Source organism: Ipomoea nil, unplaced genomic scaffold, assembly GCF_001879475.1.
Source record: "Ipomoea nil cultivar Tokyo-kokei standard unplaced genomic scaffold, Asagao_1.1 scaffold2826, whole genome shotgun sequence".
NCBI classification, from domain to species: domain Eukaryota; kingdom Viridiplantae; phylum Streptophyta; class Magnoliopsida; order Solanales; family Convolvulaceae; genus Ipomoea; species Ipomoea nil.
In genome coordinates, this window is record NW_017619254.1 from 1993035 (window position 1) to 2020189 (window position 27155).

At 36.6% G+C, this 27155-nt stretch overlaps 5 protein-coding genes across 8 annotated transcripts; 4 read left to right on the plus strand and 1 right to left on the minus strand.

Annotated features, from left to right (window-relative positions):
• Nucleotides 1–118: 118 nt before the first annotated feature.
• LOC109158875 (DEAD-box ATP-dependent RNA helicase 53-like) lies at nucleotides 119–4011 on the plus strand. Of its 2 annotated transcripts, XM_019306762.1 has the most exons (9): nucleotides 119–610; nucleotides 856–983; nucleotides 1165–1576; nucleotides 1693–1791; nucleotides 2078–2302; nucleotides 2429–2590; nucleotides 3208–3534; nucleotides 3568–3636; nucleotides 3715–4011. In XM_019306762.1, exons 1-8 carry the CDS (start codon nucleotides 221–223, stop codon nucleotides 3622–3624), a joined length of 1800 nt encoding a protein of 599 aa, XP_019162307.1. In that variant the 5' UTR covers nucleotides 119–220; the 3' UTR covers nucleotides 3625–3636; nucleotides 3715–4011. The 2 variants fall into 2 exon arrangements, with proteins under 2 accessions (XP_019162307.1, XP_019162306.1); XM_019306761.1 differs by having other exon boundaries at nucleotides 120–610; nucleotides 3208–3636.
• A 1576-nt stretch (nucleotides 4012–5587) lies between these two features.
• Nucleotides 5588–9637, plus strand: LOC109158877. Of its 2 annotated transcripts, none has more exons than XM_019306767.1 (8): nucleotides 5588–5849; nucleotides 6748–7185; nucleotides 7281–7452; nucleotides 7871–8171; nucleotides 8401–8473; nucleotides 8786–8876; nucleotides 9018–9097; nucleotides 9315–9637. In XM_019306767.1, exons 1-8 carry the CDS (start codon nucleotides 5817–5819, stop codon nucleotides 9513–9515), a joined length of 1389 nt encoding a protein of 462 aa, XP_019162312.1. In that variant the 5' UTR covers nucleotides 5588–5816; the 3' UTR covers nucleotides 9516–9637. The 2 variants fall into 2 exon arrangements, with proteins under 2 accessions (XP_019162312.1, XP_019162313.1); XM_019306768.1 differs by having other exon boundaries at nucleotides 7874–8171.
• A 59-nt stretch (nucleotides 9638–9696) lies between these two features.
• LOC109158878 (endoplasmic reticulum-Golgi intermediate compartment protein 3) lies at nucleotides 9697–14918 on the minus strand. 2 transcript variants are annotated; one of them, XM_019306769.1, is made up of 12 exons: nucleotides 14797–14918; nucleotides 14522–14632; nucleotides 13852–13934; nucleotides 13664–13739; nucleotides 13505–13572; nucleotides 12872–12956; nucleotides 12019–12128; nucleotides 11850–11933; nucleotides 10982–11128; nucleotides 10502–10610; nucleotides 10213–10332; nucleotides 9697–10029 (listed from the first exon to the last, which is right to left on the minus strand). In XM_019306769.1, exons 2-12 carry the CDS (start codon nucleotides 14607–14609, stop codon nucleotides 9956–9958), a joined length of 1044 nt encoding a protein of 347 aa, XP_019162314.1. In that variant the 5' UTR covers nucleotides 14610–14632; nucleotides 14797–14918; the 3' UTR covers nucleotides 9697–9955. The 2 variants fall into 2 exon arrangements, with proteins under 2 accessions (XP_019162314.1, XP_019162315.1); XM_019306770.1 differs by having other exon boundaries at nucleotides 14755–14834.
• A 2205-nt stretch (nucleotides 14919–17123) lies between these two features.
• LOC109158879 (beta-1,3-galactosyltransferase pvg3-like) lies at nucleotides 17124–18278 on the plus strand. Its single transcript, XM_019306771.1, has one exon. The coding sequence runs from the start codon at nucleotides 17228–17230 to the stop codon at nucleotides 18110–18112; it is 885 nt and encodes a 294-aa protein (XP_019162316.1). The 5' UTR covers nucleotides 17124–17227; the 3' UTR covers nucleotides 18113–18278.
• Nucleotides 18279–25496: 7218 nt separating this feature from the next.
• On the plus strand, nucleotides 25497–27138 carry LOC109158881 (oxygen-evolving enhancer protein 2, chloroplastic-like). Its single transcript, XM_019306772.1, has 4 exons — nucleotides 25497–25903; nucleotides 26186–26418; nucleotides 26516–26566; nucleotides 26661–27138. The coding sequence occupies exons 1-4, from the start codon at nucleotides 25645–25647 to the stop codon at nucleotides 26919–26921; spliced, it is 804 nt and encodes a 267-aa protein (XP_019162317.1). The 5' UTR covers nucleotides 25497–25644; the 3' UTR covers nucleotides 26922–27138.
• Nucleotides 27139–27155: the final 17 nt, after the last annotated feature.

The following is a 27155-nucleotide window of genomic DNA, read 5'->3' on the forward strand; positions in this document are numbered from 1 at the left end:
ACATATAATATAAAAATTTGGTGTTACTTCTTTTTTTTTTTTTTTTTTTTTTTTTTTTTTTTTTTTTAATGTATGTATGATTTTCTCCATTATATTATATATTTGAAGGGCTGTTTGGTTAGCCATTTTGAGACTTTCCCATTCCCTCCTGGTCTTAAACCCTTCCTCCCTCAGAGAGTCAAAGCCTGGGTTTTACTAGGGTTTTAGTCTCTCTCTAAACATGGGTAGCCTTCTTCTGAGGAAGTCTTCTTCATCGCTACCCTCAAAGAAGCTCTCCCTTGTTGCTCTTTCCCGTCTCTTCTCTCCAACGTCGTCGACCTCTGAAGCCGTCATTTCCAGAAATGGCTGCTCGATCCCCCAATTTCACAATTTCGCCACTGCGTCTAACTTCCCAGCCTTCGGGAGTTCTTCGGCTGCGGCGACGGCGCCACCGCCTTCTCCGAGGCAAATAGTGAGGGGCTTACACATCTCCCGCCCGTTGGCCGCTGGAGTGGCCGTGGCTCGTTTGCCGGAGGAGGATGAAGGGCTTGAGATCTCGAAGCTCGGCATCTCCCAAGAAGTCGTCTCTGCATTGGCACGGAGGGGAATAACTCAGCTTTTTCCTATTCAGGTCTTCAATACAAAACCCAAAAACTTGGAGATATTCTTTTCTGTTTACAGTTATAAGTTTATAATTTTAATGGAAAATTTATAAATTTTGCTTGAAATGTGTGTACCTTATTATTATTATTTTTATGACTAATTGTTTTCTCTTACATTTCTATCATCACTTGGTTATGAAATCAATTTTCATTTCCAAAGAGATTCATATTGATTAGCTGATTGGAATATTCTTTTGATTTATTATTTTTGTAGAGAGCAGTTTTGGAACCAGCAATGCAGGGAATTGACATGATAGGTCGAGCTAGGACGGGAACAGGGAAAACTCTTGCTTTTGGAATTCCAATCATGGATAAGATCATTCGTTACAATGAGAAGCATGGGTTTGTTAATTTTCTTTTCATTGTTCAATTCAATAATTTGGCATATATGACAGTGTATACCCTAAGTTAGGCACGTTGATGGGGTATCTATACTGTATATTTCTTTTGTCCCTTGTTATGCCTCTTGTTAACAATCATGAGATTTATTCTAACTTCTGCTTGGCTATTCTCAAATATGCAGGAAGGGGAGGAACCCTTTAGCATTGATAATGGCGCCTACAAGAGAACTTGCTAAACAAGTTGATAAGGAATTTTATGAGTCTGCTCCTAATTTGGATACATTGTGTGTTTATGGAGGTGTTCCCATCGGAAAACAAATGGGTGCACTAGATAGGGGTGTTGACATAGTTGTTGGGACACCTGGTCGGATTATTGATCTGCTTAAGAGGGGCTCATTGGATTTATCAGAACTGCAGTTTGTTGTTCTAGATGAAGCTGACCAGATGCTTAATGTTGGCTTTGCGGAGGATGTTGAAAGAATTTTACAAAATGCACCAAAGAATCGTCACACAATGATGTTTTCAGCTACAATGCCTGGTTGGATTTTGAAACTTACCCAGCAGTTCCTAAAAAATCCAGTTGAGATTGATCTTGTGAGTATGAGGTCCTTTAAATACAACAGTATATCCTTATTTCAAACTTGTAAGTTCATTAAATTCTTGGAGGTATACTATCTCACTTATTTGTCCGATGTATTCTTTTGCTGCAGGTTGGAAATTCTGATCAGAAACTAGCTGATGGAATTTCCTTGTATTCTATTGCTTGTGAGATGCACCAGAAACCTGCAGTTCTTGGCCCTCTTATAACAGTATGTTTCTATTATTACATTTCCCTGCATTTTAGATATGATAATTTATTCAGATATATTTTGTTATACTGCTGTTTTGAAATTTACATGGCTGTAAATCCTGGCCATTTATTCTGCTTCACTCACACATGAAAAAGGTTGGGTATAATGCCTAAATTCCTCACATCATGCATGGTGTTAGTTGAGGAGATCTACAGCACACATGCACACCAATAAAATCACTGTGGCCTTTGAACTTTCTACTTCTAAATCTTTGACTGATGAGAACATTCCCTTGTATTCTTAGGAACATGCAAAAGGAGGGAAGTGTATTGTTTTCACTCAAACAAAACGTGATGCTGATAGGTTGGCATGTGCCATGCAAAGAAACTTCAAATGTGAAGCTTTGCATGGGGATATCTCACAAAACCAGAGGGAGAGAACACTATCAGGTTTCAGAGAAGGTCACTTTAATGTATTGGTGGCCACAGATGTTGCTGCCCGAGGTCTTGATGTCCCTAATGTGGATCTGGTTAGTCTTTTAAATGGGAGTTGATATCCTAAGTGGTGTTTCAGTTGATGCCAAAGATTTTGAATTGCAGTCACTTTTGTTTTTCATCTGTTAATGGGAGCTATCCTAAATGCTTTTGTTTCTTAGGTGATACATTATGAACTTGCAAACTCTTCAGAGATCTTTGTTCATCGATCTGGCCGAACAGGACGTGCAGGCAAGAAAGGAAGTGCAATCCTCATGTATTCAAATCAGCAAGCGAGAGATGTTAAAGGTATTGAGCGCGAAGTGGGATGCAAATTTATTGAGGTAAGAATACGAACTTTGATTTTTTATTATTATTATTATTATTATTATTATTATTATTATTATTGCAAGGAGAAACTTCCTTGATAATGTATTAATGTTACACATGTTTGTTTGCGTGCATGAGCTGTGTATGTGATGTATACCTATTTATTTGGAAGCCTTTGGTTGTTACTTTTTGCTGTGTGGTTTGGTAGTCTACTAGTGTGAAACTTTGAATAGTAATTTATGGTAACTTGAAATGCTGGTAATCACTGGGTAATATCTAATAGCTTGTCCTTTGCATGTTTTATTAATTTCATTAGTTAAACTTTTAATTGTTTTTGATGGGTTAGTCTCAAGCATTGATGCCTGCAAAGCAAGGTATGTGTTGTGTTTATCTTTTAAGTTAGCTTATAAACTTGTGTGATTTTGAGTAAAGATTTCTTTAATTTGATTATTGTGATTATACATTAAACAGTTACTTTCTGTGTTTGCCAAATGGGAACATTTCTGCTTATTTTGACTAGTAAAACCAAGGATTAAAGTAGGGAGTTTTTTTATTTTATTTTATTTATTTATTTTATCTACTTGATATCGCAACTTTATTAATAATACTTAAATCCCTTGGTTAATAAAAGCTCCCAAGGATTGAAGTAGATGCTGGAGCAGCAAACATGTTCAGTGACATTGGACTAGGCAATAGTCGTTTTGGCTCTAATGGAGGCTTTGGAAGTGGTCGCTCTGGTGGTGGCCGCTTTGGTGGCAGCTCCCAAGGGTCATCATATGGTCAAGTGGGTGGGTTTGGCAGATCTGGTTTTGGACAATCAGGCAGTGGATATGGTGGAGGCCGTTCTGGAAATTTTGGAAGCCGCAATTCTGGTGGGTTTGAAGGCATGAGCAGCTCAAATCGTTCAGGTGGGTTTGGGAATTCCAGTGGTCCAGCCAATCGGGCGGGTGGATTTGGTTCAAGTCGCCCTAGTGGATTTGGTGGCTTTGGAGGCTTTGGAGACAACAAGGACAGCAACCATCAAAGCTATGGGAGGAAACCTTTTTGACCTTATTCCCTGGTAAATTTCATTTCAAGATGCCTTTTTTTTTTTTTTTTCCCAGAGTAGAGTACATGATTGTTTTGTGTTGTTAAACAGATGAACATAACACTATGTGGAGGGACAAATTTCCTTGATACGTTTCAGTCGACACAGAAAAGTTCCTAGTATTATACTCTCTTTTCTAGTCTCTACTTTCATTCAATGTGTAATAACCAATTAGGGAAGAAACCAAGCCGGTGGCTTATGTTTTTCTGATATTGAAAATGTAGTCATTTATACTTATACAATTTCATGTTTAATTTACTATAAATTGTATTATATTTCCTATACTATTATTTACTCAGTCAAAGAACTCGTGACTTTAAAGTAAAAGGTGACATGTTTAGTCACTAACTCAATTTTTTTATGCATGTTGCCCTCTGAATATCTGATTAGATTTTGCCATTGTATTGTACAGTATATATTGTGATGTTATGACTCGTGAATAGTAATTCGTAGTTGGATTTCGTTAGTTGTAGAAATTTTTATTATTAAAAATTTTAAATTATAAACTTATTTGTGCTTTCTATGAATCCAATGATCACAGCTAGTGTAGGTTTTAATCAAACAAACGTGGAACGCACTACAATCACTCAATTATAACCCAAAAAAAATAAAAATTAAAAATACTTTCGCCATTGATTCACTGAATAGGTGAGGGATTTGATTCCTATCACAAATATAAATTTGAATTAAACTTTTTGTATACAAAGGTTCAATTTGATATTGAATTTTAAAATTAAATTGACTCGATATATCTTATTTAGAAGACACGTGGGATAAAAAAAATTAATGCAGTTAGGCATAAAACCAGGCACCAAATACAGAATATAATAGGGAAAATAAAAAAAGAAAAGGAATCTGAAGTCAGCAGGCATCACAAGTAATGGTTGGCGGGTAATATACAATTGAATAACAACAAAAATTGAAATAGTTTTGAATACTTCAAAAAGAATATATGCTTTCTGTATTTTATATTCATGAAGAGTTTAGTACAAATTGATAAGATATGTCGTACCGGTATAAGATTTATTACAAATTTTTATACAAATTGTGTTATCTTTTTATAAATGCAGAAAACATTTTATTCAATATCTTATGAGATCTACTATGTTGTATGTATGTGTGTCAATACAATATGTATTCATAACAATTGTTAGGAAAATTTTATGAATATTTAGTTTTAAATATAATAATAAATACTTTATTATTATTATTATTATTGAATTCGATATTCTTATTATTACAAAACTAATTTGAATTTGACTCTAATTATCGTGAATGATGATTGCTTTGATAATAAAATATTTTTCTTTGAAAGAATATGTAGGAAACCTTAGTGGTAGTTCATAGTTGGTATGGTAAAGACAATTTACCTTCTTAATTAGAGCCAGTTAATTATGGATAATTTAGGTGAGTTATCCTATTGTGATTTTTTGCAGGATAAACTTTACCCAAAGAAAAATGTTTTGATGTAGTTGATTCGTCGCCTGACTTAAAAATCATGACAGAAAACAGTAGTGTAGAGGTTCGAATTCCATTGAAAACATGTATGTGAAGTTCTAGGGGCAAAATTCTGAAGGCTAAGGACCAACTAAATAAAATGATATTGAATAGTCAAAACATTTTCATTGATGAAAATAATAATTTATTAGTTTTTTTTTTTTTTTTTTTTTTTTAAATTGAGGCAATAAAAAATTGTAAAAATCAAACGGGTATTTAGCATTACTCTTATCCAAAATATGTATTCAGTTATCATCTATTAATTTCCTCGTAAATCAAAGATAAGAATATGTACGTGGTGACTCAACTTAAAATATGAGCTTAAATAAAAACCTTAAAATCTGAAAAACGATTTAAAATTTGAAAAAAATACCGAGTGAAAAAGGTATTTTTAAGAACAAACTTGAACTTTTTCTTGTATACATCATTGTTACTTTGTGAGGTAGGTACTAGGTAAAAGCAGAAGGGGAACTTTAGAATTTATTTCACTTTGGGAGAATCAAAATCCCATTTTTCTCGTCTTGCAATAAAGCGAACCAAATCTCAATGTTATTATGATCTGTGGATCATTCTACTTAACGCTCTCCAAGTTATTATGATCTGTGGATCATTCTACTTAACGCTGGGATCTGCAGTTTTTTGCTGTAGAAACAAGAATGCATCAACCACCTGAAATAGAAGTAGTTCAGGTAACTCTCTTTATATATGTGCTTAAATTCTTGCTTGGAGGTTATTGAAGTTGAGGTTGAGCTTTTAGCTGTGAGCTGTCCAAACATATATTTGAAAAAGCTTTTATTGTGGATTTATGTACTATGATTTTTGATGGGTAGAAAAGGGCAGTGGTTGAAATTAGTAAAGATTGGAACTTTTCGGTCGCTGGGACCAAAGGACTGAATTTAGGTGATTTGAGAGGACTTTCTAATCTGCAGATTTTGTTTTTCAGCTGAACCCTCAACCATTAAGGGGGAATTAAATAATTAAAAAAAAAAGTTGAATGGTTATTTTCTTTGGTACATCATTTTTGCGAAAGCATAGTCAAGATTGGTTTAGTTTTTAGTTTCCTCCACAATCCTGTTGGGCCGCGGTGTGGAGAGATTTCGCCTTTTGTGGGCAAGATTGGTTTAGTTTACTTAGCTACTTTCAGTTTTAGTGAGTTGACTGGGTGAGAGGTAATAAGAATGACAGGAGAGAATTCAGAAAAGAGGAACTGAAGGATGATGAGAAAGTCAAAGATTTTGTTTAATTGGTCTGTTTTTATAGAAAATCTGTTAGAAGCTGAGAAGAAAAAGTAAAGAAAGATAAACAAATGCTAGTACACAGCTGAAACATAGGGCACATGAAACATTGCCTTTTTGGTCTCATCTTTCTCAGTAGCTATAAATAATAGTACTGAGGTAGCTCTATCTTAGGTGGGTTTGTGGGGTGGAGCTTTTATTGGATATTGCTCTTCTTTGCTCTTACTATAGGTTTTGAATCGGTAAAAATTGACTTGTGTATCAAGCTTTTTGGTAGAGAAATGAATTTGTTCGCTATTTATTATGTATGGATTTGTGTCATATTTTACTTATATCCCATCCATGAAATCAGAAAGAGGAGAGAGAGGAAACGACCTTAATCCAGCAGCAGTCAAGGCGGCCAAATCTCTCCTCTCTGCAAATACCTGCAAGGTCTTCAGAGTGTGATTTAACCAGTTTTACCAGAATAGATGTGCCCAGTCCTGGCTCTGCTCGAGCAGGATTGCCCCCGAGACCAAACTCAGCAAGGCTGATATCATCGGTTAAGAATTTGATTCCACAGAAGAGTTTTAGGGCAAAAAATTTACCACCAGATGCTGAAAAGACAGTTCTCATTGTCCCAGAGACACCACTTTCAGATAAACCTTCAACTTCAAGGTCATTTTCTCTGAATAAAATTTTGTTCTCTTCATCAACAAAACCAGCTCATTCATTACCCGTGACACCAAAGGAGAGTGCTGCCCCCAAGCCCTTTGAGGATAGTCAATTGGATGATCATTCAGAATTACCGGTAAGTTCATTTCCATTTACTGCTGATTGGCCCACCCAATCTTTTGTGCTATTCCTCTAACTCTATATTTTCTTCTTCTTTTTTTTTTTTGATAGATATTTGAAGTCCAACATATACCACGTTCATTCTCAGTCCCTGCCAATGTTAAAAATAAAAGCTTAAAGAGGATTGATTCTTCTGGAAATTTGATCCGTGTAATATCTTCATCCGCCAGGCGAAATGCAGATAGTGATGCATTACCAGACACAACACAAGAAATAGAAAATGGTATGTATGTATGCTTCTCTATTAGTATTGCATGCATTGCTTGCTCAATTTAAAATTCACATGACTTTGTGTTTGAGGTTATTTCTTTTACTATCACATAGCTATTTATTTATATATATATATATATATATATATATATATATATATATTGAGTGTTACTGACTCTGTTACAATGCAATATCTGTTCATAACTACTTTCTCAACCTACTGAAGCACAAAGAGTCAATAGCGCCTCCACTGAGGCTCGAATCCACAACCTCCTATATGAGAGTGCAACTTGGTGCCACTAGACCACAAGGTCTTGGCGCCATTTATATCTAATCAGTAACAAGGACACTGAAATTACGGTGTACCTCTTGTGGTCACTTCATTGATTCCTAATTAGAGTTTGATGGTTTAATTTACACTCCACCGTCAGCTGCTACTGATGATAACAGCGAAGACATTCCAGAGGAAGAGGCTATTTGCAGAATTTGTTTTGTTGAGCTCGGGGAAGGAGGTGAAGCGTTTAAAATGGAGTGCAGCTGCAAAGGAGAGCTTGCGCTTGTTCACAAGGAGTGTATCTTGAAGTGGTTCAGTATCAAAGGCAATAAGTTATGTGATGTTTGCAAGCAGGAAGTTCGAAACCTCCCTGTAACATTGCTAAAGATACAGAATCCTTCGACTGCTGTACGGAGGCCAACAACTGGATCACAACAGCGGGAACCTACTCGTTACAGGCAAGTTTAGTTGCTTTATTTGCATGGTTTTCTTTGTTTGACTTGATTTTATGCGATTCTTTAACTGGTACAACAAGAAGTCACTTTTATGTGCAAAAAGAAGACTTGTTTCCTTCTAATTTTGCTTCTAACTCCCCTCCTCTACTTGAACATAACTATGTTGGAATTCAAGCATTATACTTAAGAGATTTGCTCGACTCATGTAGCTGTTTTGTTTTGTTTCAAACAGGGTTTTGCAAGATGTACCTATTCTTGTTATGGTCAGCATGCTAGCATATTTTTGCTTTCTGGAGCAACTCCTGGTACAATACTTGATCTTTCTGTCTTTTATTTCTGAACACCTGTTTTATGCATGCTAATATTTTTTATTTTTTATTTTGAGAATAGACTAAAGTTTCAAATAAAAAGATGAAATGAATTTTTATTATCTCAGTTGAAGTAATGAACCATCTGCTTCAACTAGCCTCCATGTTGAAGTGGTATATAATCTAGCTGATTTGGTCATTTAGCTTTAGGAGACTTTGTTCTATACATTTTTACTTTCAACTTGGTTTGAATTATTGACTGTTTATAACGCACTCATGCTGATTTGTACACTGCTTTTAATTGGACAGGTGTCTGACATGGGAGCTCGTGCTCTTGCTTTCTCTTTGCCCTTCTCTTGTGTTTTAGGTTTCGTGTCATCTATGATAGCTTCTACAATGGGTAATGTTTGTTTACTAGAATTCTCTTCTTCACAACACAACTTTTAGAACAAATTTGTTAGTTTCAAGTCAAAATTAGGCCTTTATGGTACAACACATGTAGAATTATCGCTTTCCTGATTTTCGTTTTTGTCGTTTGCAGTGAGCAAGAGTTACATATGGGCTTATGCTTCTTTCCAGTTTGCGATAGTGATATTATTTGCTCACATATTTTATGCGGTGGTGAGAAATACTTGTCCTTTCACTTTATATTATGAATCACATTTGAATCTTAATTTGCATGATAGTAAACATTGACCCAAAATACAACATCATCCAACTATCAACTTAGGCTTTTAGTTGAGATGGAGCACATGCTTCAATTGAGTGATTAGGCTTTTAGTTGAGATGGTGCACATGCTTCAATTGAGTGATTAATGTATTTCCTATACACGTGCAGCTTAATGTAAGCGCAATTCTATCTGTGATGCTTTCCTCCTTCACCGGTTTTGGAATTGCGATCAGTACCAATTCACTTCTTGTCGAGTATTTGCGGTGGAGAGCTAGCCGGCGCCTCCACTCTTCCCCCGAGAACACGAGGAACGAATCCACCCTCCAGCAAGACCGTCATAATCACAATCATCCAGTTCAGAGTGCATGAACCGGAATCCAGTTTTGCTAACACGTTTCTCGTGTAAATTCTTGACAGCCAACTCCATGTAAGCCAAGCTGAGATGGGGTTTGTCTAATGCAAAGTTGGATTGAATGTTTTTATAGCTCTAATGTCTACTGCACTAATATTTGAATAAAGTTCATTAGGGTAAAAAATTTCCTTAGTTACATTTTTTTTTCCTGACTAGCAAATAATTGAAAATCTAACATTCTAGCATAGCTATTAGCCAAAGCCTTTCTTCTCAAAACAGGTGCAAAAATATTTGGAATCACAGAGTATTACAAAACCACAGAAAAGCTAAAGAAGAAATTGCACATCAGAGTCCAGCATCAAATTTCCATTGTAGTAGTCATTGCTCCCATCCACTGTTAGAGTTTTCTGATCATTGTGAGTTCAATACCGCGTGCAATCTCCAGGTGAGGCCAAATTTACCGAACAGTACTTCTAGCATTTGGCTTCGTCACTGCTTCAACAAGTCTATACATCCATCTGTCTAGCATTCCTGTCACACGAAACAAGCAAAGTTTGTCGCAAAATGAAACCACTTGTTTTATATTCAACGTTAATAGGGTTTTGATTTTTATCATATCTGTGAAGTAATAGGGTCTATACAGCAAGGGAGTACTATGACACTCCAAACACTATATGGTGGGTTAATCACAGTTTCTACGCGTTAAAAACTAACCTGTTAGAGCAAATGTACCACCGAGAACTGCACAAAGTCGAGTGATGAAGTGAAGAAAACTTCGGCGTTCTTCTTTGATGGTGACAGTAATTGGTGATAAATCATACAGAAAGTACACAGCTGCATTAAATATAAGGAAGATATTATGTAAAACCAAGACTGGAAGAGCAAAGGGTTAGTAACAAAAGAATACATAATTAATAAATGAGTTTTTTTTTTTTTTTTTTTTAATAATAAGAATATATACTTTTAAAATGGTATGAGATCGATTTTGAAAATTGAAACAAACCTGGCCACGCCCTATCAAACTCATGTATCAGAGAGTAATACTCAGAGACAGAGAATTGATTCGTAGGTAAAACTTCCTTTGATAAGTACCTATATTCAGTAGGAACAATCTGTGCCAGAAAACAAGAATTTCAAGATCTAGAAGCAGTTTTCTGTTTACCAGTCAACAAAACACCATTTTAACACAAATGCAATGGACAAGTATCTTTCAGGCAGAACTTACCACAAAAAAGGGAACATGCACATTCCATAAAAAAAATTGGTGTCTTTTGAGAAACACCTAGTTCTCTTGTATTAGACCACCACAAACACAAACTTCAAAATATACAGAAAGAGATACGTGAACGCCTAACTATCTACAGAATCACCATAATTGTTAGTTAAAGTTCTTATCTCCAGTGAATAGCTTATTACAGTGCAAGTGGCCTAGTGCAAAACATTGAATTGCATTTTCACATCATATAAAGTCTAGAACTCAAACCTTTATATAATATTTGAAAGTTCCACTTCCTGCATGCAGAATCCGCTCTGTCCCATCTAGAGGGTTGTGAATTCCAGGATATTTTGGACCAAATGACAAGTCATGGATGATATGACTTACATTAACATGACTAGACCCTTGAAATATCTGTGCATGAAAAAGAAATGAAAGTAACAATTATTAGGAAGAAAAATTATGGTTAATCCTACACCATTCTATTAACTCTCTTTTAACTTAAAAAAAAAAAAAAAAAAAAAAAAAAAAAAAAAAAAACCGGAAAGGCCAGGAATTGGACTTGGTCTACTCCAAGTCACTCTATCAAACAGGATATCATTTAGTACAGAGGTTACTGATCTCTCATGTGATCTGGAACTTAATTGGTTTATAAAGTTTGGTATTCCTATTATTTATTTACTTTTTATCTTTTGGTTTTCTGCTAAAACAAATTGATTATATATCAAATATTCTAATGGGTATTGGACTCTGGTTAATAAAGCAGCACACTGTGACACCAAACACCCAAAGGGATTTTGATTGGTACTATCTGGATATGGTTATATCACATCTTAAGCAATTTGATTACATTATATGGAGTATCCTACAGACATGTTTTACTAATGTTAAAAAACGTAATTTAATTTTGGTGGTTAACTGGTATAAAAAAAGTCCAACTGTTTCAGTTTTAAGGATATATTACGATTAGTATGTGGTTTAAATAATTAATAAGCCACATATGAATGAAACATGTTTACTCCTGGTTTGACCAGTTGACCCAGTTGGAAATCCCTAACAAGTAAAATACAGCTTGTCGCACACTAGTTTTAGATCACTCAAGAAACTAATACTATAGAATTCAAAGCAAACTGACCATTTGAGCAACAAATATGTTGAGCCCATGGACAGATATATGGAAGTTTCCAGCAACACGTTGAACATCCAAAGTACCATACACCTGGAAGGAACTATAACTTATATTAGTTATATAAGTATTCAAAAGCCTAAAGAAACCACTGACATTGGAGATACTAAAGACTAACCCTGCATCCTTCACCATTATCCAATGCTTGCTTTGCTTTTTTAATAAAATTTTCAGCTTCCTGGTCAAAACCTTGCAGATGTAAATCTTCATGATTATCTTTGTGGTCATCTGATCACAATTGTTTTGAACTGTGTTAAAACATTTACTCCCATAATGAAACAACTGATGTGCAACTATGTAGCAAAATGATTTTTTTTCCCCACGTAATGTACAGTTAATGAATGACAAATGTGGAGAATTTCACCTCAATCAAAGAATAAAAGGCAGAAAGGAAATATAGAAAAATTAAATTAAAAAAAAAATCACCTGCAAGGTTAGAAGATCAATCACAACATAGAAGATCATGAGATCATGTGAAACATGAAAGAATAGACAAATGCAATCAATAAAATCTTATGGTTACTAGGCAGAGCAATGGTATGATTGTATGAAGCTACCAAATCCAAGGCTGGAGGACCACAGCATATAAAACTTGCTAATAAAATGTATCAACTTTTATCAAATTCAATGCAGGTAGCATCTGTTTATTTTATTAATTTATTTTGTTGTTATTAGAGGTCATTATTAACAAGTAACTTCCAAATTTTCTTTTCATCAAAGGAGATGAGTCAGAAACCTAAAAAGAGTTGAACTGATGTCATAAACCCTAGCACAGGTGGCACAGGAAAGCTGAGACATTAACCCTATTTGTAGAGGACATCATATCCTTGGTTTTGTTAGTAACCATAATCTTCCACGCATTCTATACAAATGTTCTTGCTATCGGATGAGGCCAGAGTCAGAAACCTCAGTTGAGTTTAAATGAAGTCATAATATCAAGTGCAAGTGGTACAAGAAAGCCAGGACATTACCATGCTTATGATCCGAATGTTCCTTCTCCACCAGGTCTGACAAATATTCGGTGCCAACGATGTAGCCATCACGGCTCAAGCGAAGCTGCATAAGCTTTCTACTGGTGAGCAAATCAAATACAATGACTATAACATGCATGCAGTTACAACTCTCAATAACCAAAAGGAACACAACTAAACAACTATACATTCAACCACAAGCAACTCCTGTAACTCTCGGATTTTTGCATAACAGTCACAAGGTATGTCCAAATTTCTTGATACCAGAAAGTTATACAGAGTAAAAGCTTTTTGGAATATGCTACGAATCAAATAATTCTTTAATAAACTCAAATCAACTCAACTAAAGCCTAAATTCTAATTTACTAGGATCAATTAATCTAATCTTTCTTTCATGGGCATAGGCAGAGGGAATTGTTTATATGTGATCAATTCTCCCGTAAATAATGATGGAAAATCAATGACGAAGCTACCAAAACAATCCATGATCAGTGTTTCACTTGCTTAATTCTCTGTCATGTTAAAAGGTAGACAGATGACAACGACAACAAAAATGATGATGATTATTATTATTATTATTATTATTAATTATTATACTATTTAAAAAAAAATAAAGATAAACAAGCTGCTCACCTTCCATATGTTTGTATCAAGATCTACTTCATGCTTTCCTGACATGTCAATTGCGTCGACACTCAAAACTGCCAAAAGAAATATTAAAAACTAAAAACACTGAGCATGAAAAATATTTTAAAGGGAAATGTATGGAAATGCACAAAAGAATTGTCTAACCATCACAAGGTAAAGACGGGAATGACATATTGATGTGTATGGGGAGTGTTTCCCCACGTTTCAAGTCAACAGCCATCTGCCAAAACATAATTATGACAAGCAAAATGAATAAGGTTGCATGCATACTAGATAAAAATGGTTAACCATTTGAATAGAAAACAAACTTCATTGTGAAATGCAACACAAACCTGATGGACTGTATTTGTAGTAAGATAATATCTTAGTTCATGCAAGAATAGTGTTGCCATGATGACTAGCCCAACAATAGAAACTAGTGTGATAAAAACAAGAAAGAAAGTTAGTGACTGAAGCATACAAGTGGGTTTATATAACATGCAAACCATCTCCATATGAAACAAAAGGGACATATTGAAGAACACCAATTTGGAAAGTTCTACTAACTTTGAAAAATACTCCATATTATTGTACCTACTATATAGGATGGTGTAGGATGAGTTTTGTTGAACAATTACATGTTAATTGAAAGCAATAACATACTACAATAGAGAGTTATTGTTTTCTTCCTAAAACCATTGATAACAGAAATGGATTTCCTGAATTATTATTAGCTGGTGGATGGCAATCTAAAAAACTTTATTCTCTAGCAGAATGCATTCTGCCTCTCTCTATCTCTCATATTTCCTTTGCCACTTCAGTTTTCTGTTCCTGGGAGAATCTCCTTTTGCATTTGGCTTGGCAGAGAGGTGAATAACAAAACAAAATCTTTTCAATCATGCGCATCACGTATCTCAATTACATACACATCCCATGTGAATGATCATTCGGATCAACATGAAACGATGGGTAGCATTTTTAAAAAAAGGGATTTTTTTTTTTAAATAAAAATAAAATGAATACCGAGGGCGCCAGATTTGGTCTTCTGCAACAAGTGCTCCTCAGCGCGCGGAAAAGCATCTATAGCTTTGATTGCTTGTTTCACTCCCATCTTTTTCTTCTTTTATTTATTTCCTGTCAATTCATCAAATATCAAACAAACATTATGAGAACATAAACAAATAGAACAAAATCAATCTGAAGCTCAGAATAATGTTCCCCGGGAGATTTGATTAGCAAAAAAGTGGTAAAACTACCAGAATTTGAGGATTTAGAGAGAGGGAGCGGGAGAGAGATACCTTAAACGAAGATTAAAAGAGAGAGGAACAAAAATTGAGAGATATCCTCCCCCTCTGACTTCTTCGCCGTCCGTCTACCGAGCACGAACAGAAGCGCCTACGAGGAACATCGAGTATGATGACCAATTAAAAATCATTGTTATTTTATGCAAAAAGGGCCTCTGATTGCGCTATAAGTTTCAAGCACAATACACCTCAAAGCCCATTATCTTAAGCCCATTAATGCATAGCACTAAGCCCATTTTCACTACTCGTATATTGTACGAGTATGTGTCTTAAACAATTGTTATATTCTGGATCAAGGTCTACTAATTCTCTTTTGTTAACTAAAGGTACATTTATGCTCATGATGAAGCATGGTCCACAATATAATAATTAATAATTTGTACTTTTGTGTATTTGGATCACTGAACGTAAAAAAATGTGTAATTAAATTATTAAACAAGTATAATATGTGCAATAGTTGGGACATTTTTAAAATTAATTCGTATAGAATCCAATCATATTAATCACATAAGTATGAACCCTAAATCTAAGGGCCCCTCACGCCCATGCCCTTTGGTTCTGTGAGAAGAGGTAAATCATGGGTTGTGCTTTAGTGATGTAGGGTCAGAGGGTATTGCTTTTTTAGATGAGGGTTATTCGAACATGGGTATTTGTTGGGCATTATACGCACACTCAATCTTTCGACCATGCACTGAGTTTATGCTATAGGGCATCATATTACTCACATGGTATAGTATGTACTAAGAATCACCATTTCTTCTACCATACTAGATGAGATGAAAGATTGAAATATTTTCAACTTAATTTGCATTAAAATAAATCATAAAATTATCCCAATTGCACATATTTTACTTGTTTGATGGTTTGATTACACACTTTTTAAGTTCAATGATCCAATTATACAAAACCAATAAGTTTAGTGATTTATTTGATATTTGTTTCAAAACAATATTTAGATTATGGGTGTGTTTGGTTCGCACATGGGAATCGAAATCGGAATGGGTATCAAATACTTGGTAATGGTAATGAGTTTTGGTGAAAGTATTTTGCATGTTTGGTAGTAGGGTGGAATGAGAATGATATGATTAGGCTAAGGATGAATAATGGGATGAAACCCTTATAAAATAAGGGAATGGATTTTCCATTAATGTGGTATTCCAAACTCATAGTAGTGTTTTAAAAACCAGTCAACCAAACAATAACAATCATTTTCATACACATACATGAGTGCTAAACCTGCCAACCAAACACACCCTATGTACATGCAGTTAATATATTAGAGCAAATACCAATTTTGGTCCCACGAGTATTAGTAAAATGACAGTTTTGATCCACATGTTTAATTCCTACCAATTTTCGTCCACGACTATTGTTTTAGTACCAATTTTCATCCACAACTATTATTTTAGTGTCAAAATTCATCACGCCGGTCACCCCTTCGTTTAAGACATGCCGGAATATGAAATTATTAAGGGTAGTTTCGTGCTTTTCAAATTAGGATTCATATTTGAGCATGAATAAAGCGATTTAAGCCCTAAGATCTATCACAATTCGCAGTTTTCCTCCTCAAATTAATGTAGGATGAGGAGGAGAACTGCGAATTGAGATCAATCTTTGGACTTAAATTCATTTATTTATGCTCAAATTGGAATATTAAGTTGAAAAGGACAAAAATGCCCTTAAAATTTTTAGATTTCGGGATGTTTTAAATAGATGGGTGACCGACGTGATGAATTTTGGTACTAAAATAATAGTCGTGGACTAAAATTGGTACAAAAATAATAATCGTAGATGAAAATTAATAGGAATTAAACATGTGGACTAAAACTGTCATTTTGTTAATACTCGTGAGACTAAAATTGATATTTGCTCTAATATATTATGTTCATTCAGTTTCAAATACGCCTCCAAGCCCATTAATACATTCATTAAAAAAACATTAAGCCCATTAGAATGTGTTATAAATATATGTATTATATGTATTATGAGGGCAACATTGGTCGGACTGTTTTAAGTTTAATATTATAATATTTATTTATGATATTTAGAATGAATATTTATTAAAGGTTGTATCACATTTTATGCATTTTCTAGATGCCACTTCTCATGTGTAGGCGTGTAGCCGTGTAGGTATATATATTATATTGTAAATATGCTACACCAAACATAACACGAAAACAATACAACCTTAAATTAAGGCATGAAATATAACGAAGCATATAATTCATGAATATAGCAAGTTGGTGGTACTTTCTTCATGATACAAACATCAATAACTATGTATAAAACGAGTGTAAAAGTACATAATTTAATTTAATAAGTGCTAAAAGTAACTAGTTATTTTATTTTTTTAGGATCGAACTACCATATGTTTAAGTATTCATGTTTACAGGAATATTTATGAATAATTCTAGAAAATTTAAGGATGTTAGGGAGGCAATCACTTCTAGCTTCTTTGTCACTGCTTGCCATTTTCCTCTTAGTATTCTTAATCATGTTTAGCACAAACTCAAATTCTCCGCTTAGAACCCCAAATGATGAAATCGCCATTAATATCGTGCCTGCAGATTCCCATGCAAGATTCAGTCTCCTGATAGGGATCTTCACCCGGCCGGAAAAGTACGACCGCCGTCATTTCCTCCGCCTCATCTACGGCATCCAGTCCACCTCTCTCGCCCGCGTCGACGTGAAGTTCATACTCTGCAACCTCTCCGGCGAGGCCCAGCGGGCGTTCGTAGCCCTAGAAATCCTGCGCTTTCGCGACATCGTCATCCTTAATTGCACCGAAAACATGAACAGCGGCAAGACGTACACGTATTTCTCGTCCCTGCCGGGAATCCTCCCGTCGCGGTACGACTACGTCATGAAGGCCGACGATGACGTGTTCCTCCGGCTGGCGCCGTTGGCGGCGTCTCTGGAGGGACTGCCGCGGCGGGATTTGTACTACGGTTTCGTGATTCCTTGTCCGAGCATGAACCCGTTCGTCCATTACATGTCCGGAATGGGGTTTGTGCTGTCGTGGGATCTGGTGGAGTGGATCGGACGGTCCAGAATTCCGGCGAATAATACGTACGGGCCGGAGGATAAACTGGTGGGGCAATGGTTGGATATGGGGAAGAAGGCGAAGAACCGGTTCAACAATAAGCCGGCGATGTATGATTATCCGGGGACTAACGGAAGGTGCTCGCACGAGCTGATTCCTGAGACGATTGCGGTTCACCGGCTCAAGAAGTGGGAGCAATGGGTGCATGTGTTGAAGTTTTTTAATGTCACAACAGAGCTTGAACACTCGAAAATGTACCATTTCTGATGCCATTTTATATGAACACATTAAAGAATAATGTAATTATGAATTAATTAGGCATTTTCAATTTACTCAAGCGAGAATTCCCAATCTCTCACAATATATGAATGAACTAGAATTCTAGCGTAAGTAGCCACACAAGTCCTATATACCTTGTCCTCTCTTCGATCACTTGGTTTCCCTCAATTTACTTTGCATTATTTTGTTGATTGATCTTGGTTTAGTTCTTCCCCGGCCCATTGAATTAACGTATTACGATTTGATAAGCAAGATTCACTCTCAGTTGAATTGACATATTCCTAGTGCTTTACACATTGTTTGTCCAAAATATTGTATAGTACAGTACCGCATGAAAAAACATAACAAAAAATTAGACATAAATAAAGGGTAATCTTCTTATGTAATTTGTGAGTTATTACATAGGAACGGATTACTAGCCCATACACACCTTTGAGGCTTTGAGTAGTGGCTAGGGTTTGCCTGATCACCCAAAAAGAAGTGATTTCACTAGCAACCTTAGCTTGATGACAGGATCTCTAATAGGTATTAAATCTGTTGGAAAATTCATTAACTGCTAGCTCTTAGTAGAAAATTAAAGTTAAAAAATAGGCATCTAGGCAAAACAATCACCTTAAGAGGCCAAATTTCACTTCAAATACTCATATCAAATGCAGGAATGTAACTATACTAGCATACCTGACAACCACTCATATGAGGCAAAACTAATTTTACCAAATTAAACACTTTCAATCATAACAGCTAGCTTAACAGCTCTTTAGTTTTTAGCTCCTAGTTTATAGTTTTTCAGCTTTCAGCTCATAGTTTATAACTTTTCAGCTAGGTTTGCCAAACAGAGTCATATACCACCAACTGGCTCAGCTTGATCAACTATTGGTAAGCTCATAGCTTATAACTTTTCAGCTAGGTTTGCCAAACAGAGCCATATACCACCCAACTGGCTCAGCTTCATCAACTTATTCACCAATTCAAAATGAGTTAATAGCTTTGCTTTGATGACCTTCCACTATATATTTATCTCCTCCAAAAGTTAACATACCCCAGATTGCGCAGTTGTATGTATGTCATGAGTATGATAATATATAGAACAAGAACTATGGGGCACAAAGTTGAGATTATTTCTCATATATATCAGCTGCTTCAAGAAATTGAAGCAATCTGCTGCTTTAATTTAAACCCTTCATGAAGCTAAGTATATATATGTAGTGCACATCTAGTCTAAGTACTCATGAATTAAAGTTGAAAGGTATACCATATACAGATGAAACAAAGATGGATTGAATAATTTTTGTCCCCCATTTTGAATAAGATAAGCTAGGGTAAATTAAAGTAAACATGCTGTAAAATAGGCTGATGAGAGCTGAGGCATGGTGAATATGTTGGGCAGCAATTCTTATTATAGAAACGTGATTCACTGCTATACAAGTACAAGGAAATAAACTTGATATGACAGAATAAGATCGATAATGAATTGAAGAAGTGTATGTATGTATGTCATACTCCATAATATTTTATTTCTCTTCTTATTGCTATAAATAGGGAGAGTTAACAAGATGGAGATCAGATACAAGAAGCTAAAAGCTTATCAGCATCATCACTGTTAGGTTATACGTATTCATAGCAAGGACAAGACAACATAGACACACACACTCTCTCTCATTTGTATATATAGAGAGAGAGATAAATAGAAAGAGTGTAAGTATAACTCTACTCTAAATTTTAGGCTGCAGGCGCGACGCTGGATGCATCGTCATCGTCATCATCGTCATCCCCTTCCCATTCATTGTAGATGTAATGGCGAGTTCCGGCTCCATCAGCAGCTTCCTTGGCCACAGAGTTTCGGAAGCTAACTTTCATGGGGTTAACAATCACCATTTCTATCTAGCTTTCTGGTTGTAGGCAGGTTTAGCTAGCTAGCTAGCTAGGGTTTGTTTCTTCTTCTTCACCGGAGTTGTTTTGTGGTGAGGCCGGGGCGGAGCAATTTGTATTTATAGCTGTGAACCTGGATTCCGCCATTTCATCAGTCGGGGTCCACTCCGATCGACCAAGATCCTCCAAGATAGATGCTATATATGCCACTAGTTAGGGCAACTGTTATAATCGAATGTTTGTCACTGTGCCAAAAGTTATAACTACATTTTCACGATCTCTAGTCATCAATTGTTGGATTTGACCCTTGCTTAGCTTGGGTTGGTGAGTTGAATGAATGTGCAGTGATGTCTGAAACAGAAACAGGTAGAATGGTGGTTTAGATTTTGAAACGGCAAAGTTGAAAATTGGTGGAGAAAATTAAAGCGAAAAGATGAGATGTGAGCTTCGTCACCATACGTTTGTTTGGTAAAAGGCGATGGGGGCCAGTGTAGGAGGCAGGAGGGGAGCTCATGGAGGCTCGTTGCCCTGTACTTCCCGCACGCGTAGGCACACTTCGGTGTTGTACTGCCTCGTGTACACGAGGCGCCAGCGTGGTGCTAGAGACCCCACTCAGCTTCACCAAAAGTTGTTTATGACAAGATCCTTCAGCAAAAGCTAGCTAGCAAATTGCTCATTTTGATTCCTCCTAGCCTAGCTCACTCCCTATTTAATTTTGTAGGGCAACATGCAGTTGAATTGATTCTTAAGTGAAAATTTTTAAATAATCAAAATTAACCAATATGATTGGCGTGGTGGTTCAGCACATCATCCTTTAAAGATGAGGCCATCCATGTGAAGGAAGCAAACCATTTGGTAAATGCCAAGTCCAGCTAGCGTTTCAAAAATCTGATGACGATCTATAAGAAAATAAAATTTCGCCTTTACTACTAGTTATAATTTTTACCCTAAGTGGTAAAAGCTTATAATCATAATAAGATCCAAGTATCGGACTAACTCATGTGGTTAGGGTTGCCCCACTCACTTCCATGCTGGCACATATGCAATTTAATGTGGAGAAAAATTGTCGCAAATTATGCCGTGGAATCGTGTTCACCGAGAATGGTGAACACAAGTCAAAACGACGTCGTTTTTAGGCAAAAAAAAAAAAAATCGCGGATGTGGAGTTAACGGCGCGTTACTGATCAAATTATGAATTTTCTGTTATGAGATTATGAATTTTATGAAAATTCATAATCTCATAACAGAAAATTCATAATCGCATAACAGAAAATTCATAATCTCACAACTGAAAATTCATAATCTCATAACAGAAAATTCATAATCTTATAACAGAAAATTCATAATCTCATGGTTCCAAAGTGAATGTGTAGGCATGGTTCCAAAGTGAATGTGCAGGCATGGATTCATAATTTATGAATGTCCGTGATTTCGGACGGGAATATGTAGGCATGGTTCCAAAGTGAATGTGCATGCATGAATTCATAATTTATGAATGTCCGAAACTCCGAAATTATGAATGTAATGAAAATTCATAATCTCATAACAGAAAATTCATAATCGCATAACAGAAAATTCATAATCTCATAACAGAAAATTCATAATCTCATGGTTCCAAAGTGAATGTGTAGGCATGGTTCCAAAGTGAATGTGTAGGCAGTCACGTAATTAATTAAAAAAAAAAAGAAAAAAAAAAAAAGATAACGGTGCACTAACACCGTTGGAACCTTGTTCACCATTCCATGGCATAACGTCTGAAAAATTGTTTACACGAGGCAAAGCAGCAAAAGATGAGATCGAGTTGGAAAGAAAGCAAAGGGCACGCGCAGAAACATGGTAGAAGCAGGCCTTCCATGAGTTCCATCTGCTCGATCTTCCACGGGCGCCCCCTCACCGGCCTTCTATCCATTAAAGTGAAACCCCGGCCCGGCCCTTTTGAGCCGCGCCGCCGAATGCCTAGACATTACCGTACCTCTGATCTACCTACTTCCGCGCCATTGATCTTTAAACGTAACCTGCGAGCATGTAATCATGTATGTATAAATTAAGGTGCCGCCGACGACGGAGCAAGTGTAGCTCCGGCAGCTTGATATCATCAGAACTCAAAGAAGTAAGGCGCTGCACTTCTCTACTTCTCTTGCTCTTTCCATTCATTAAGTAATGTGATAAATATTTATTTATTCTATTTTTTTTTTTCAATTATTAGACCTCCTGTTAAGTGAGAATAGCTAAACCTTTGTCAAAGGTTGCAATTTTAGCCATATCTTTAATCTTCTTGCATTGTGTGTGTGTGTTTTTGGGGTGCAGTTGCATCAACTTTTGATTTTTTTTTTTAAATTAAAATGTGAGTCAATTATTAATTTTGGTTAAAATCCACTTGAATTTAACTAATTTCATATATAGTACCTTTATTTTTCAATTAATTATCAACATATGCAAAATCTGAAATTGGGATAATGGGATGACCTAATGTGGCATTTAATTAGTAGAATAACGCTAATATAATTGTGGCAGTTTAAATTAGGATTAATTAGGTTAGTTCATCGAAACATATTCTTGATTGTCACATAAGTATAAAGAAATGAAATTGCACATTAATTTACTGGTAGCTGTCACATAAGTATAAGTGTTTAGTCTTGACAATTGATCGATATTAGATCAGAGTAGGTGGGAAGCATGTTGTGCTAGAGGGTTGAATCTAATATTTTGCCATAAAGTTGTCTTGATGATCACTAGCTATTACTTTTGGTGTTGCGTTAAAATTTTGCTTAAAATTACGACTAATAGTAATTGCATAAATATTTAGATTATTTTTTGATTAATATATATATGTACGTGTTTTTTTAATGAATGTCACTAATATGATCTTTAAGTTTGCAGATGTCACGTGCTTTGTGGCAATATATGCATTCCTTAGCATATTTGAGTTATGAAAAATTGTGTAAAAGTTGATTGGCTTTGAGTCATTTTATAAGTGCTCTCACTCTACAAATTCTTGAAGACTCACTCAAAGGAATTGACCGTTGCTTGTTGTGGATGGAATTGGTGTCTCTTGACTTAGGGTCCGTTTGGAAAGCAGGAAAATGACTTCTGGAAAATGTTTTCTGGAAAATGAGTCATTTTCCGGAAAACATTTTCCTTTCCAGTGTTTGGTTGCATTATGGAAAACTGTTTTTCTGTGTTTGGTTCATTTTTTGGAAAATGAGTAGAATTGTATAATTAAACATTTTAATTATTTTATTTAGAATATTACAACATGTATAATAATATATAATAATATAATATTAATTTTAAATATAATAAAAAATAGCTAAGTTTTTCAAAAAAAAAAAACTAATAATATATCAAAAATATTATGGTGGTGGTGGTGGTGGTGGTGTAGTGGTAGTGGTTTTATTCGTTATATAATAATAATAATAATAATAATAAAAATAATAACAACAATAATAATAATAATAATAATAATAATAATAATAATAATAATAATAATTGGTGGTGGTATGACGGTGGTGGTGTGGTGGCGGTGGTATGGTGGTGGTGGCGACGGTGGTGGTTGCGGTGGTATGGTCGTGGTGGTGGCGGCGGCGGCGGTGTGATGGTGGTGACGGTGGTTGCGGTGGTATGGTGGTGGCAGCGGCGACGGTGGTTGCGGTAGTATGCTGGTGGTGGCGGCGACGGCGGTAGTGGTGTTGGTGTGATGGTGGTGGTAGTATGACGGTGGTGGCAGTGGTCGTGTGGTTGCGATGGTGTGAAGGTGGTGGTGTGGTGGCGGTGGCGGTGGTATGGTGGTGATGGCGGTGGCGGTGGTATGGTGGTAGTGGTGGCGGCGATGGTGGTTGTGGTGGTATGGTGGTGGTGGCGGTGGTAGCGGCGACGGTGGTTGTAGTGGTATGGTGGTGGTGGTGGTGGTGGCGGCGACGGTGGTTGCGGTGGTATGGTGGCGGTGGTTGCGGTGGTATGGTGGTGATGGCGGCGGCGGTGGTATGGTGGTAGTGGTGGCGGCGACGGTGATTGCGGTGGTATGGTGGTGGTGGTGGTGGTGGTGGTGGCGGCGGCGATGGTGGCGGTGGTATGGTGGTGGTGGTAGTGGTTGCGGTGTTGGTGGTGGTTGTGGTGGTGGTGTGATGGTGGCGGGGGTATAGTGGTGGTGATGGTGGTATGGTGTTGATGATGTTGGTGGTGGTGTGATGTTGGTGTAAAAGTTGGAAAATGACTTCCCCCAAAAAAAGGGGAAGTCATTTTCTTCCAAAACAAGCCTATTTTCCAAAGTCAACGGAAAATGATTTCCGTTGACTTGATTTTCCAGGCACATCCAAACACTGAAAACTTGGAAAATGATTTCCAGAACTCATTTTCCAGGTTTCCAAACACACCCTTAGAGTGATGTAATTGAGTTTAGTTTAGCTGAAATTATTATCTACTATATCAGAAAAATTGTATTATTTGTTTTCTATACATAAATATCACCATGTGATTTTATAAACATTATTTTCTTAAATTTGTGACTCATATGCAAGTTATGTGTAAGAATCAAATATCAATAATAATCTATTGCCCAAATTTTTATCCCAAATGGATAATAGCCCTATCTCTTAATATGCACTATGACGTGTGATGATATTGCTACTTTACACAATCGTAGGGGTTTGCGTTGGTTCAAGGAATATTTTGAGATAATATAATGTAACATTTCTAAAATAATCTTGCATAATCTAAAATTATCGGAGGGATGTGATTTCTATGAAAGTTACTAAAAGTGAACTAAAAACAATGCTTGTGCCGGAATTCTCACATTCCTAAGGTCGTTATATGAGGTAATTAACCTAAACCAAACACCCCATTAACATTCACAATGGCAAATATACCATGAACCGTACTCCACATTGTAAGGTAAACTAACATAGTTGTTCATTTCTAATATACCAGAGATTCATTTTTAATATACTAAAAGTTTAATTTTAAGTAGTATATTATAAATGAATCTTTAAAAAAAATGAGCATTCAATATGTTAAAAATGAATATGTATATCAGTAGTTCACCTTTCAATGTCGACCATAGTTTATGGTACAATAATTGACATATGACAGCGGGAGCAAATGCCATAAATTAATACTTTTGAGCTATGACCATGATCCGTCTAATTATCTCTCAACTTAGATTTATTATAATCTAAGATATAACACTAGCTAATCTTAAACAAGTTTTTGTGTTGCTAAAATTTGTATAAAGTAAACAAGAAAATGAAATGGCTTTGTAAATGAAAAATATGGAATTTTATTGAGCAAGATCGAAAATATAATACAATTGATTGATTACAGTCGTCGCGTTTTAGCGTAAATTGTATATACTAAATATAAGGTCTTCCCTCTTGTATATGATTGGCGCATTGATACAGTGGGCCCATTCATCATGAGGTGGAGATTACAAGCAACCACGAAGGTGACCCAATATGCATGAGATTCCACATGGCACCAATCACATCCTCAACACCCTTATCTAAATCCACTTATCTAATCTTCCCAAAATCCACTTCCCATCTTCTCCTTCACATATCACCAACACAAAAATCACTCCTCTCAGTATAGCTAAGCTAAGCTAAAGCGGCGAGACAGACAGACAGACAAGACAGTAAGCTCCTCCGCGCGCGATCATGGCTTCCACACAGTGCTTCTACTTGCACCACCCTGCACTCTCTGCCCCTGCTAGGCCATCTTCCTCGAACCGTTACGTTCCGGTACTGAAGCCTAACCAGCTTGTCTGCCGCGCTCAGAAGCAGTCCGCCTCGGCTCATGAAGACGACGCCGCCTCTTCGGTCGCCGTCTCTCGCCGATTGGCTCTCACCGTCCTCATCGGCGCTGCCGCTGTTGGCTCTAAGGTTTCCCCTGCCGACGCCGCCTACGGTGAAGCCGGTACATGCTTCTCCTCATTCGTTAATTGTTTATCTCCTTTTCAGTCACTGTACTGTTTCTGGTAATGATTTTGATTGTAGTTATGATTGGATTGAACGAGTTAAAATGTGTGCCGGAATCGTTAATCGTATTTGCTAGACACATAACAATCAGATTATTTAGTGTCAATTATCTCTTAGTTTAAGCTTGATTGAGTATGTGAGGATGGATCGTCGATCCATCGAGAGCCTACCACCGGTATCCTTAGAGTCTTTGGATGCTAATGTTGATGGTGGATTGCAGCGAATGTTTTCGGAAAGCCGAAAACAAACACAGAATTCCTGCCAATCACCGGAGACGGATTCAAGCTGCAGGTTCCCTCAAAGTGGAACCCTAGCAAGGAAGTTGAGTTTCCCGGTCAGGTTCTCAGATACGAAGACAACTTTGACCAAACCAGCAACATCTGCGTCTTGGTCACTCCCACCGACAAGAAGTCCATCACCGACTACGGTTCCCCTGAGGAATTCCTTGCTCAAGTAAATTCATCATCTCTTTAATTTCTCACTGTTTGATGGTAAATGAAGTAAATATTAAGGTCGTGATGATGATCTGATTGTGTATTTTATTCCCCAGGTGGACTATTTGCTTGGGAAACAAGCCTACTCTGGCAAAACCGATTCAGAGGTAATATCTGGATGCTGAGTTTACTTCAATCCTGTGTGATTAGTAAATGCAATCAATGTTGCTTATGATGCAAGATGAACATGGATGTTTGCAGGGAGGATTTGATCCTAATGCTGTGGCCACCGCAAACATATTGGAGACATCAACTCCAGTGGTCGGAGGAAAGCAGTACTACTTCATTTCTGTGTTGACAAGAACAGCGGATGGCGATGAAGGTGGGAAGCACCAGCTGATCACTGCCAGCGTTTCCAATGGAAAGCTTTACATCTGCAAGGCACAGGCAGGCGACAAGAGATGGTTCAAGGGAGCGAGGAAGTTTGTCGAGGGCTCTGCCAGTTCTTTCAGCCTTGCTTAAGGTTGAATGTGTTTCTGAGTTCAGTCAGTCTGTATGTAGTGTTTTGTTCCCCTAAATCACATGCTGCCTGCTAAACTGAGCTTTTAAACCTTCTTCTGCCTTGCCCATAAAGTTTTAGAAATGTTTTGGTGTCATGATGGAGGCTAATGTGGATAAATCCAGTATATTTCAACCATCTCTGTTCTGTTTCTCTCTTCTCAGAAGATAAAATTCAACATCCTAGCTAGCTAAATA